This window comes from Setaria viridis, chromosome 3, assembly GCF_005286985.2.
Source record: "Setaria viridis chromosome 3, Setaria_viridis_v4.0, whole genome shotgun sequence".
NCBI classification, from domain to species: domain Eukaryota; kingdom Viridiplantae; phylum Streptophyta; class Magnoliopsida; order Poales; family Poaceae; genus Setaria; species Setaria viridis.
Window position 1 is genome coordinate 9,949,751 of NC_048265.2, and position 13,336 is coordinate 9,963,086.

Consider the following 13,336-nt stretch of genomic DNA (forward strand, 5'->3'; position numbering starts at 1 on the left):
GCATAAAGGCTATTGTCCTTCTCATTCTCTTTAAACCCAAACTTCCTTATTGTTTCATCAACTTTAAATACTACTATCTAGAGGCTAGTTTCAACCCGTAAATGGATTTCTGCAGGCGGCATCCCATTCGTTCTTTTCCTTCCATGACAAAACCTTCGGGCTGTGCTATGTTAACGTTTTTCATACAAATCCCTATTGGGGAATGCCGCCTTTACATCCATCTGATGTAACTCTAAATCGTAATGTGCCACTAACGCCATTATGGTTCTAAAAGAATTCTCGTATGAGACTGGAGGAAAACTCTTATTGTAACCTATTCTTTCTCTTTACGTAAAGCCTTTCGCCACAAGTCGTGCCTTATATCTTTCTCTATTCCCTTTGAAGTCACATTTTATATTGTAGACCCATTTACAGCCTACTATTTTGATTCCATTAGAAATTTCTTTAAAATCCCAAACATCATTGGTACTCATCAATTTCATCTCATCTTCCATAGCCTATTGCCATTCAGATGAGTGAGCGCTTCTCATGGCTTTCAAATGAGGTGAGATAACCCTCCATTTGAATTTCTTCACTAACATAGACTTTATAGTCTGGGAGCTCAACTACTGGCACTGCTTATATATGGGGCTGTTGTTGCTCTTCATTGTCAAGAGACAATTGATTCTATAGGCTCCTATATAACAAGATTCTTGTTTATATTATTCATCTTCCTTGAAGAGCTAACACTTGGAAGAGCTAACAAGTGTTGTATAAGTCATACAACATTTTGTTGCTCTTGAATCATTGAATCATTGGAGTGGGCACGCAGTCCCATTTCTCTTCAAGTCTTAGGTCTCCATGTACCATGCTCCCTCAGATTATCCCATCTTCTATAAAGATGATAAAGATGATGTATATTCAAATTTCTTATTTAGGTTTAAGCTGTTAAAACCTTGTATGGCGCTTTAAGCACCGCCTTAATGTCTTTGAAGCTCGTCCACTATGAATACTAGCTGACTACGCTATCTTTCTATCGGAACTGTGAAAAGTCCAGGAATTTAGTTATTTCTCTGCTTAGGAGTATCATTATTATGATTGTTGTACTCTACCGACGGTCACATTCATCTTTTATAGATCACTCTTGCTCTCAATGCATACTATGCATCGCATTATGAGAAAGTATCTTTCTTAATTGATCTTACAATTTTCCCCCTCGAAATATGGCATGAACTTTTCTGCCATAATTTTGATAACTATTTAGAACTCATGTGAACGAGAAGACATTTATAACGTACTTTACACATGATAGTACATTTTCCTCGTTCCACTTCAAGAACTCAACAAGATCTCCTTGCCAGACTCCGAGAGTGAATAGGCGGTGGTGGCGTTGCGGTGGTCGGCGACGTAGGCCTCCAAGTCGATGAGGACCCAGGGTATACCGGCAGCGGCATCGTCGTCGTCCTCGGGGCTGCGCCAGAGGACAGGCGGGTGCAAGGTGACCTTCTCCAAGTTAATCAGGTACTTGGGCGGCTGCATTGATCGCTTCCTCTCTCTTTGGAGTATGTTACCTCCGATATAAGTATTGGAGATGAAGGAAACGAACACGACTCATGGAATCGGAATGCGGCGGCGCGGCGGGAGACGAACTAGGGAAGATGGCAGCGTGGAGTCCGACTCGGACGAAGGCTGGATAACGTCTGACTCCATATAGAGTCTCCCTTAATAAGCATGCTAAATTTGGAAAACACATTTTCTACGATTAAAACAGAATACGAGTCCATTAAAAACAGAAGACGGTCATCAATTTGACACTTTAACATAAATATTTATGTAAATATTTCAAATAAAAGAGCAACATATTATGAAAGTATGTTTCATGATGGTCATCAGTTTTATGTTCTCAATCATTAATAGACAGCAACTCGAAGTGTTAATGCTGAACTCTGAAGTACTGCTAGCAGTAGCAGATGCCTCTAAGACAATTTTCCTCCACGGAACGTAAAATAGAGTCAAATTTGCAAGAGCAAGAGCAAGAGCTCATTTGCATTGCACAAACAATTTGTCCCCCACAAACCCAGCACCTACCTGAAGCTTGTGACTTGTGAGTTCAACACCACGTGCAGCGATAAAAGAGACACATGGAAAACAATTCAGTTCTTACAACTTCTATTGATCAAGGCAGCACTTCTACGGTGCAGAGCTGCTGCATCCTCTGCTTTCTTATTGACTGTTCAAGTTCCCTCAGGAAAAGCAAAAGATTGGTTCCTACCCACTAGTGGTGAACTGTTCTCAAGTTTTCTGACACGATTCTTGAAGCCAGCCCCATTGATTGTGCAATGCTTCTCACCTCAGCAATCATCACCACAACGTCGTTGAGTTTGTTAACAGCAGAACCGACTCCCTGCGATCAGAAGAACAAAAATTGGCTCTTGTGAAAATCACATCGCTGATTTTTTAGAAAGAAAAAAAAAGCTGCTGGAATACATTAGTGCATACCACTCCAGCAGCTCCAGCTGTTACTGCCATTGGTGCAGTCACCGAGCTTAACCCTGATGAGCACATCACTGGAATGCTGACAGCCCGAGAGATGGAGTATGCTGCGGCCAGTGTTGGTGTTGCCTGCCAATCTGAACGTTAGCTTGCAATTGTAGTACAGAGAAGAATCAGCTCAATACAACACGCTATCTTTTATTCCAGGTTTACCATACCTTTTCAATTAATCCAAGCACTCCAGGCTTTGTAGGGCTAGAACATTTTCCACCCTCAGTTTGGATGATATCAGCGCCCTCCTCTTCGAGTAGCTCTGCAAGTCTCATCTGCAAATAAGCATAGAAATTAGCCCAGTTTAAAGGATATATCTGTTATTTCATTTCAGAAGACTTCGTGTCTGAATGTAGTGATTGGAGATGAACATATACCTGATCTGGCAGGCTCAGTGTGTGAGGAACTGTTACTGATAAGGCGATGCCTGGAAGCATCTTCCTGGTTTCCCTTGTCAGCTTCAGTATCTGAAATTAATTACACATGTGAATTTCTCTCAATATTCAACTTTTGGATTATGTTGCAGTAGCGATGCATAATTAGCAAATTTAGCAGCTCTGAATAGGGAAGGTTAGTGAGCACCTGCTCAGAAGAGAACTCAATGCCCATCTCGTAAAAGGAATCATAGTTTCCAATCTCAATCTACAAGAAAGAAGATTTATGGAGGGGGAAATATATGCAAAAATGACTTTTTTTTATATGTTCGTGTACATCTCATCCAAAGTTTAAAAGCCTGACCATTTTAGCTCCAGCTTGTACTGCAGAATGGAACGCTGAAGGATCTACAGATGAGACGCAGATCTGCAATATGCAATTTCCAGAATGCACTTAGCATAACCAACTCTCTGGCTGGATTAAACAGTAACGGAAATTACAATTGACAAATTCCAATCACCCTATGAATGGATAGCTTACAGGAAGGGTGGTAAGGTCCAGTGCAAGCTTTACTAAGTCCTCGTGACATGCTATGTCAACATGGGTAGCACCTCCCTGCAGCCATTAACAAAGGTATATCGAATTTGTTATGATGACTGATGAGCAATCTTTCAGTCCAAATATGAGATGATCATGAATGTAGTAGCATGTATCACACTTTTCTTATACTAAACTTGAGTATAGTATATGTTTGCTGATTCAAAGTAAGATAAAGAGTTTTATTTCCACCGATTCAGACAAATTTCAGTTTAGAACTTAAGGAATGAAACAAGAGGCCCTATTAACGGACTCCTGCCAAATTCTGCATGGCTAATAGTACAATTCCTAATTTTCTTAGAGAAGCTTCACATGAGACATGACTAAGAAAATTTTAACTAACACAAGTTGCTTCCTTGTTTTTCTTAAAAAAGTTCACATGCGTTGAAAAATTATAGCTAATTTAGGTTGCTTCCTGGTTTTCAAAGATGTTGACTGTATTTGAAGAGAGTAGGTTGATGATACAGCTAACTTGCTTTGATAATGACTTCTCCAAAAAATATACTTCATAATTAACATACTAGATGAAGGATAATGACTGCTCGCTCCGGATCAATCCTTGGTAGTGAACTGCCGTGTGATTTTAGAATTCATTGTTGAAATTTGAAAAAATCCATCAGCGACACAATCTTAGATTATTCATAGCTCTAGAAGACACCAATAAACAACGTAACATGAGGATGTTTTGTGATTGCTTGCAGAATTATTTTCATATTGTCTTTACAAGGAACCAGGCAAGACCATCATCCTCAATTTTCATATTATCTGTCTCAAAGAAGTCTGCAGGAATGAAGTAATATCTTTTTTCAAAAAAAAGAGGGCAGGAGCACAGAAATGCAAGAACGAAATAATAAACATTGAAAGAAAGATGCATCATCAACACCTTATCTGCAGCCGTGACAACAGATGCAACACTGCTCCTGTCGAAGTTTTGGAGCCCAGAAATAATCTGCATAAGCCGGTAATGTCAGCATTCAGCAAGGAAAATGCATCCAACTGTCCACTCTGAAGACAGCAGTACATCTACACATTTCTAATCCACTGAAAGTAACATGTGAAACTTGCAGCACCCTAATGTCATGTCTGGAACGCATGCATTTCATAATTTTTTTATTGGAAAATAGTCCAAACTCGTGTTCCAAATGGAGCGTAAAGGTTAACATCAAAAGATTGACAAGGTGAAGGAGACACAGAAAGATGAACCTTGAGAGCCCTGTTCTCGCGGAAGGCCTTGAGGACGGCGTCCTTGTCGGCCGCGCCAGCTGCCGAGGCGCGCACGGCGAACAGTGCTCGTGGCGCTCGCCGCGCAGGCGCAGCTGCCCGGCTCGCCACCGGCTGGCACTTGACCGCGGTGAAGGACGGGGCGTGGAGAAGGCCTAGGGAACCCGGTGCTGCCATTCTTGCTCAGCTGCTCCTCTTCCACTGCCCTTGCTGAAGATTTTTGGGAGGGAAGGAGAAAGAGATAAGATGACACTAGTAGCACAGAAACGGCCGTGTGTTTATGTTATCTTCGACGATGCAAATATCTGTCTGACACTTCAAATATCTTATCACAAGGTTCAGCGAGAAGCCCCTTGGCGTTTACAGCCCTTGCAAACTAGTCCCAGCCGTCAGATAATCACGTTGGTTTCAGTGCTTCCACAGCAGAGGTTTCAGACTTTCAGTCGAGGTTGCTGTGGCAGTATTTCACAATAACACACAGGAATATAGGATGTCTGATACTTGGGCCGTATCTCCAAGGCCCAGACCGGCATCCACTTAGGACATTGACTTCGTTTTCAAATAAACATACTGGCCAGCCCAACTTCGCTGGGAGGCATTAACTCACTCAATAAATTCTGGGCCGGCGTCGTCAGCCCAGGCCACAGCTGACCTTTTCAATTTCGTTCGTATGGGCTGCACTTCGCTGTTTGCATAGAAAGAAAGACACATGCTGCTTCGCTTTGGTTTTATTTGCTTACGTATGCAGCTGTCTAAGCCCAAGCCTGCACGTATGGTGATTGCATTTGTAAAATAAATAAAAAAAATAAAATAAAAAAAATAAAAAAATAGTTTCTTGCGTATATAGTTATACCTCTTCGGTTATGCATAAAGTACTGTTGTCATAATGTTGCTAACGCGCAATAATTTTGCTTACAGTGGGATTCATGTCGCTACCATAAGATTTAAATTAGTTTTTTATTAATCAACTTTTGCCACATGTAACTTCGACTCCAGCTCCGTTTTGTTGCCAAAAAACCTGTAGCTGCACATAACAGGGTTAGTTTGCACGGCATGGGTTAAGTACTCCTTTAAGTTAAGAAATTTCAGTAATTTAAATACTATGAAAATTTCTCCTCATCCATATGACGAAGAACAATCGGGATCAATTTTTGCTTTGAATTTTTTATTCCATGTAAGCACATGTTCCTCTAAGAGTGATATTTTCCAAAGTAATTAGATACTACATTTTCGTATGACAAGGTAGTTGTTTATGAAATTCAACTCTATTGTTAATATTATCTATTTAACTATCTTTTCCCTCTCACTTGCGCTGTTTAGCATCAAAGTATTTCTTTTTGCCTAAGCATTGTGGCTGCACGAGACAGCAAGGAAGCAGTTGCTCCCTTGATTTACAGAGTGAGCAATTTCATGGTTTCATCAATTGTGAGAGTGGAGCTTTCATCATCAAAATGTTTAATTAATTGTCCAAGTCATATATTCGCAATTGGTCTTTGGATTATATTATACAAAAGTCAAAGGCAATCCTCCCATTAGAATGACTTCGGTATCCCTAGTGGAGGAATGGAGATGATGAACTAAGTTAATCAATGGGTTGCATGATCAAATCCCGGATCAAGCATCATTTTTGGTGATTTGTACTTCATCACTATCACGGACTTTTTCAAGTATGAAAGTGGGCAGTGCAACAATGGATATCTCGCAGACCGATGGTTCAACTTTGCTCATGGTTTTCAAATCGATTGATGGTCCCAATGACATTCATTGGACCGATCTCGACCGGTGATCTGCCTTTATAAATCTAGTGGCCCAAGAATGTCATTATACTTCTTCGGCTCAGTGGGGAAAAACAACTCCCGTTCACAAGGGAAGCAGCCTGTCTGTGCTGCTGATTCTTGCTCGGCCCTCTGGTGATTTTGTTTGTAGGCCGAGACAAAGCCCAACTTGCCACTTCGGGTTTCTGGGCCGGCTACTCCTTATGATGTTTATTGGGCCGTGACAAAGAAGTCCAGTACGCACTAAGTACTTCGATAATCGACAAAAACCAAGCTCTCGAGAGCTATTACTTCGCAGATAAGTCCACTACCAACCCTGCAGCTTTGTTCGTGTGGTTAATTTAGCTTTGCTATCTCAGCGACTCCGGTCAGTTTTTCTACGCGATTTCGTTATGAAAAATGAATGGCATAAACTTGTGAAAAAGTTACACAAAATAACTTCGCTCATCAGTGCTTGCAACCAGGGGACTTCGGATGGGAGTACACTGTGTTACCCAGCCAAGCTACCCATTATGGTGCATTACTTTTAGATGTCAATTATACTTCGTTTTCTGTGCACGTCGAAAAAAAAAGAGAGAAAAGAAAAGAGGAGACAAAAACTACTTCGGTGTAGACTTGAACCCAACACCCATAGTTGGGAGCATTGATAACATTATTTTTGTTATGGGCTTGTGTTCCCACAACTATTACAGTTTAAATCGTCCATCTTTGACTTCGTTCGATGCTTGATTAAATAATTTGGCTGGAATAGAAACTTCGTTTATTCCATTTTTATGAATATCGTCGTAGAAACAACAAAACATTGCAAATATGTTTGCTTAACTTCGTGTCGACCCCTTAGTTTATATCATTGCAAAAAAAATGTTTTAAGTATATAAATGTAAAACAGCTTCGGGTGGCCTTTAAGTACCATGGTTTGACTTCGGTAGAATAATTTGGATCCTGGTGGTGCGAACCCAAGAACTCCGGGTAGCTGTGCATCAAACTAACCAGCTCAGATCACTTCAGTGATCAGACTGAGTTTCCACTCAAATTATACTATATTAATAACAATTTCAAAAATTCAAAGAAAGAAGAAGAAAAAAGGGGAAAAAAAAGAGAGCCACGCTGAAGTGGAATCGGACCTTGGTGTGCACACAAGTAACTTCGTTTGTCAGGATTAACTTTGTAATTTTACATATTATGCACACAAAATGAATAATCTTTTCACTTCGTTTATCAATTTTGCATTTTGCGTTACACAAATTCACTTCGGTAGATTGAGTACACTTATATTGTTCGGGTTTATCTCTTTCATTAACAAAGTAAAGTGCAACGGTCTCAGCTGTGCTCAAGTTGTTCAACTTCGTTGGTAACATCTAGTTTTACGTATTTGATAGTGTTGCAAATATTACTTTAGAAAAAAAACATGCAAAAATGACTTCGCTTGCTTTGAATTCGCATGAGTGGACTTCGCTTGCTTTGTGTTGTGAAATACTTTAATTAATGATCAATTAATATTAGGGATAATTATAAAGGATCTTTCATGAAGGGGTCTATTCCCAAGGGACATGATGCACTTTCCCCTTTATAAATATGTAACCAGACCATTCATTCAATCAATGAAGAGAATCCTTAGATTCATTCTTTCCGTCTCTCTTTCTACTCTCAACATGTTATCCATCACGTATCGCTCTCAACTGAGATTGGAAAAAAAAAGAAGACATGAATGAAAGAACGAAAGAGGTGTCAGCCTCTATCCAGCGACAGCAACGGTGCTTCAGCAGCATCATGTTCCTTGCCGGTGACAGCCGACTTCATTATCAACAACCACGACGATGTACTGTGGTTCAAATCTCTAATCACGAAATGAAGCACAGAAATGGTGAGATGTTATACTGCATCTACAAGTAATGAGAAGAGATGAAGGAACACGTGCGTACCATGCTCAACACAACGAAAGATGCAAATCATCTGTCCTATGCCGTTGGTGCATGGTGGCAACCAGTACCTCCTCCAAGCGTACAAAGATGAGAGCTTCCACACCATGGCTGACATCGGACGCCATGACTGGCATAATCATCAGCGACATGCGCGTCGTGGATGCCTCCTCGCTCCACCACTGGACCAAGGCCAGCAGCATGGCCCTGCATCACCGGCGGTAGCCCCGTCCTCGGCCTCGCTAGCGCCGCTCTTGGCGCCCTGCCCTCTCGGCCGCATCCCGGATGTAGACCGGCAACAGCCTGAGCCAACCACAGCTGGTGCCTGGGGCAGGCAAGGACAAGGGGCGACGGCAGCGGCGCATCTGCGCTTCACCATGGGGACAGTGGCTGCTCGCCAGGGTGTGCCACCATTCTTCAACGCCAGCAGCCCCTTCGAGGCTGCATCTCTAGCGGCAGCCCTGGGCAATGGCCCAGTCGATGCCCGCGACCAGTCCTCTTGACCGCGTCACGGCTATGGCCTGCTACCTAGGGATTCGATGCGGCACGTTGAGCCCAGCAATGCTAGGATGCTCCTTCAATGCTTGAACGTTGGCAAAGGCTGGCGGCTGGTGGTGGCAGACGCATGGGAGGCAGCGCTTGCATGGCTACGCACGGCTGCACGGTCTACAGGCCGACGGCCTAGCTGGAGACCGACGGTGGCAAGCCCTCATGGCTGCATCATGCACATCGGCGGCGCGACGTGTGGCCTTTCGGCCAGCGGCGCGGCGCACAGGCCGGCGGCGGCATGACAACAAGAGGTGGTGGCAGCTTAGAGGAGGAGCGGAACCTTAACTGGCTCCTTCCACCTTTTATACGGGCCAAGCCTGGCTAGGCCAATTGGGCCGCAATGCCTATAGGCCGAGCCACCCGCCAAAGGGCTGGCATGGCCTACGACTGCTGCTAGGCCACCCGCAGGCCGAACTAGTCCAGGAGAAACCAAGTCGCACCGGGCTGTTTTCAACAATTGCAGCCTCAGCCGAATTGACTCCATATTTTACAACAAAGCCCCTAGGCTTCTGTTCATCTACATGTTTAGAATATTCTGTTCTACATGTTCCTATTTTAATCCCTAGATTGTTCTGTAATTATATGTTGTCATGCACATTGTTAGATATACCATACCGATGAAATAAGGATGCCAAACTTACTGTAGTAAGTGAGCATCATCATGATCCGCAAATCTATCATTGATTTTAGAACAATCTTTACATATGCAATTTATTTTATTTGCATAATTAAATACTTAATCAATATTCTACATCATGTAGAAGGTTATGCAAAATTAAAATTAAGGTATATAAATATGATTTTGGAATAACACAAGGTGATGTGACCTAGGCACCGGCTGCGATAAGTTCTTATCTAAGAATTTATTTGCCCTGAGACCGTGATTTTAGGCAGCAAATTAATTGCTCATCACTAAAAGGTCTACATCTTATGATGATTACCATCAATGTGTAAATCCAAAGATTCATACAATTAAAATTTTTATATTAAATTGACTATCAAGTCATTCATTCCCACATGAATATTAGTAATACATTTATAGCAGTTGCACTGCCCATTAACATATACCTTATTTCGTTGCAAGAATCATCTTGCCTTCACTATTTTTGCATAATCATCACACCAACATGGTGATTATTCCCCAAGTGACCATCTAATATTACTAGTGTAACACATATGGGTGGAGTCTAGGGTATTTATTGCACCAATGCCACCATAGTTCTACCCTAATCAAAGTTCCCAATCAATTATTAGCATTACCACAGATGCACCTTTGCTTGTTACCACATTTCCTCCATTCAGATTTTACAAGTCTGAGTATCCAAAGGAGCAAGATATATTTGTTCTTTAAACTCACAGTAGAGTTATCAGCAAAGAATTGAGCTTTCAATTCATGGAATTTACAACAAAATGAATCCCATACATAAAATGTCACTTTCCTTAAAAGTGACCATAATAACAAATCTCAAGTTTGTTTAAAGTGTGGTTATACACATTATTTCCAAATCATATATTTGGTTCAACAATACCTCCAGTTCTTTGGAGGCAAGCGAATTCATGGGGATCAATTTGAAGCTCACTTCCATAAATGAGATCTCCATCGATCTCCATATAATTTCTAGAATTATCATTAGTTCAATATTATACTACCATGTGTAGTATATTGTCCATCATTAATATTGTGTATCTCATACATGGTATATTTATTTGGGATCCAACTAGAAAGAAAAGGAATTTCATTAAGTGGATCACCACTATCACAATTATGGAAAAAAAATATACTCTCCTTACGGGTATTCAATTATTAATCGTAGATGCACTCATGTATTCTACAAATACCCAAAATATTTTCATGACATCCATTTTTATGGTTTCATATCAAAACCTATTGCTAAGAGTAATGATGAAATATTAGCACTCAACTTGATATAATGGACATGGAAATTAAATATTCATAAAATTCCTTTCGTATCATCTAAGATGTATTATATGTACATACATGAATCCCGAATGATATGTTGCGTATACAATAATTTTTCAATATTGGTTATTCTAACTCATGGATGATAAGAAAAATTATTATCAATTCTATTGGTCATAACATACATTCTCAAAATTCTCAGATTTTGTGCACCGCATGTGTCACAAGAGAATTAATTTTAAGACCCTCTTACCTTAAATTTTAAATAATGAGCCACTAAATTTCTTGAAGGAAAAAGTTCAAATTACTCCACTCAAGTATAACCAAAGTCTGGATAACCCCCTAAAGTATTTCTTGGTTCAGTTTACCCCCTAAACTATGCCATTTGGTTCAATTTACCCCTTGACACAACTTGTATTTTTTTTCCTCCATGCACAAGTGGATTTTTAAGTTAAAATTTTGCAAGATGATAGTAGACAATATAAGACTTGTTTAAAAAATATGTCATGAATTTTTCATCACTATTTTGATAGGGTAAGATATTTAATAATAAAATTTATCCTTGAGATACAAAATTATATAAAACCTAAGAATGAAAAAATTGTAAAATATTTTTTAAATATGGATTATGATGTCCACTACCACCCTGCAAAGTCTCAAATTAAAATTCAACTTGTGTATGGAGAATAAAAAATAACAAATTGCATTATGGGGTAAGTTGAACCAAAAAGCATAGTTTATGGGGTAAATTGAACCAAAACATATTTTAGGGGGTTATCTGGACTTTTTCCTTTCTTGACCGCATTCAAGATAAGTTGGCCATATTCAGCCATTTATGGACTATATAGGCACTCTAAAGTGCTCATGAATGCATTTGCAAATAGTCCCACATGTGTCCCTTACTGATCATAAGGCATCACAATTTAACCAAATTCATTGCTCTAATTTTTCAACTTAGAGCAAATTTTCCTGGATACAGAATCAAATCCATTCATATGAAATTATTTGGTTTTGGTGACTAAATCGCTAAGTTCCCTATATGCTCATACCAATTATGTCTTAATTGAATCTCTTATCAAGATAACTCATTTGTATGACCATCAAAATAGAATTCAATTTATCAACATCAAGTTGGTAATATGCGAACTTACACACCGTATAATCTAAATTCATAAAACTGCAATCATACAGCTCCCTCTGTTGTAGTTAGTACGTGAAAACTTGACCACAGCCAAATATTTCCCATCTGCGTGTTGGTTATGTTTTACAAATACCAATATCACCACCTCAACATACATCATGGGCATTAGGGACCCACATAAGGTATTATTATCTGTCATTCATATAATACCTGAGGTCTCTTATGGGGATTTACACACTAGCCCGTATGTTGATAACACTTTGAGGACAATTTCAAGCATTACGGGAGATTGATACCACAAATAGAATGTCAGGAATCCAAAATTAATGTTACACACATTAAATCCTCACATCCACGTACATACCAAAGAATATCTGAAACAATAGTTCAGAACATCTTATATTTGTTACAAATAGTCTGCCAAATGCATTTGCTTATCAAAAGTGTCATCATATCCAATCCCTACAATTAGTGTGCCAGAAAGAGTGAAGATTTAACAAGATCACTCAACTCCTAAATTAAAATAAGAGGGGGAGAAGTATGGTCACAGGGATATAGCTTATTACAAGCATCCGCGAAAATAGGTGGAGATATCCTCCAAGATAGTAAATGCAAATCAACATCATGCATGTTGTTTGACACTTTATGGATATTAAAAATCCAAAGCCTATGAATGTTTAGCATTCAAAAGCCCATTATATGTGCACATAAATTTAGGCATTGGGTCATTGGAATACCCTAGCTCTATCATCATGGGAAATAAGATAAGAGTTCCAAAGGGTTAATATTTCACATGCTATATTGGTTCCATTGAATCAATCATACAAATACTACAAATTGTTGACATATACTCCTCAAAATTGCTATAACCTTAAACTGGATCTAGACCAAAAGTTCTAGGCAGATTGTATCAACACTGAAATTGGGTCAAAGCAAAGGTGGCAATTATGGAGAATTTCTCTCGTTCACTGGTGAAAAGTATTTACCACAGTAATATCATCTTCTCACTTGCATTCTTTATGAAAGCAAGGTGGTGAGACAACAAGAGATTGTAGCACTGGTTTCACGCAGAGACCGAGCAACATACCCACATGGTATATGTGCAAATTATGTTCTCATATTTAATCATTGGTAGATCAAATAACTTTGATAGATTTGGATATACAAGTCATCATTGGACTTCACATTCTAAATATAAATATAAATCGCAACATATATTGTGTATAGTTCAAGTCACTCCATGGCTTGAAATCAGTCAAGTTGATTGTGGTACAACTAACTAAGGGAGTATCTTCTGAAGAAGGATTACTCCAAT

The 13,336-nt window shown here is 39.7% G+C and overlaps 1 protein-coding gene across 1 annotated transcript; it reads right to left on the bottom strand.

Moving 5' to 3' along the window:
• Positions 1-1,976: 1,976 nt before the first annotated feature.
• On the bottom strand, positions 1,977-5,009 carry LOC117850993 (uncharacterized protein ycf23). Its single transcript, XM_034732887.2, has 9 exons — positions 4,699-5,009; positions 4,379-4,444; positions 3,439-3,513; positions 3,262-3,324; positions 3,106-3,165; positions 2,901-2,990; positions 2,691-2,798; positions 2,479-2,601; positions 1,977-2,383 (listed from the first exon to the last, which is right to left on the bottom strand). The coding sequence occupies exons 1-9, from the start codon at positions 4,891-4,893 to the stop codon at positions 2,255-2,257; spliced, it is 909 nt and encodes a 302-aa protein (XP_034588778.1). The 5' UTR covers positions 4,894-5,009; the 3' UTR covers positions 1,977-2,254.
• Positions 5,010-13,336: the final 8,327 nt, after the last annotated feature.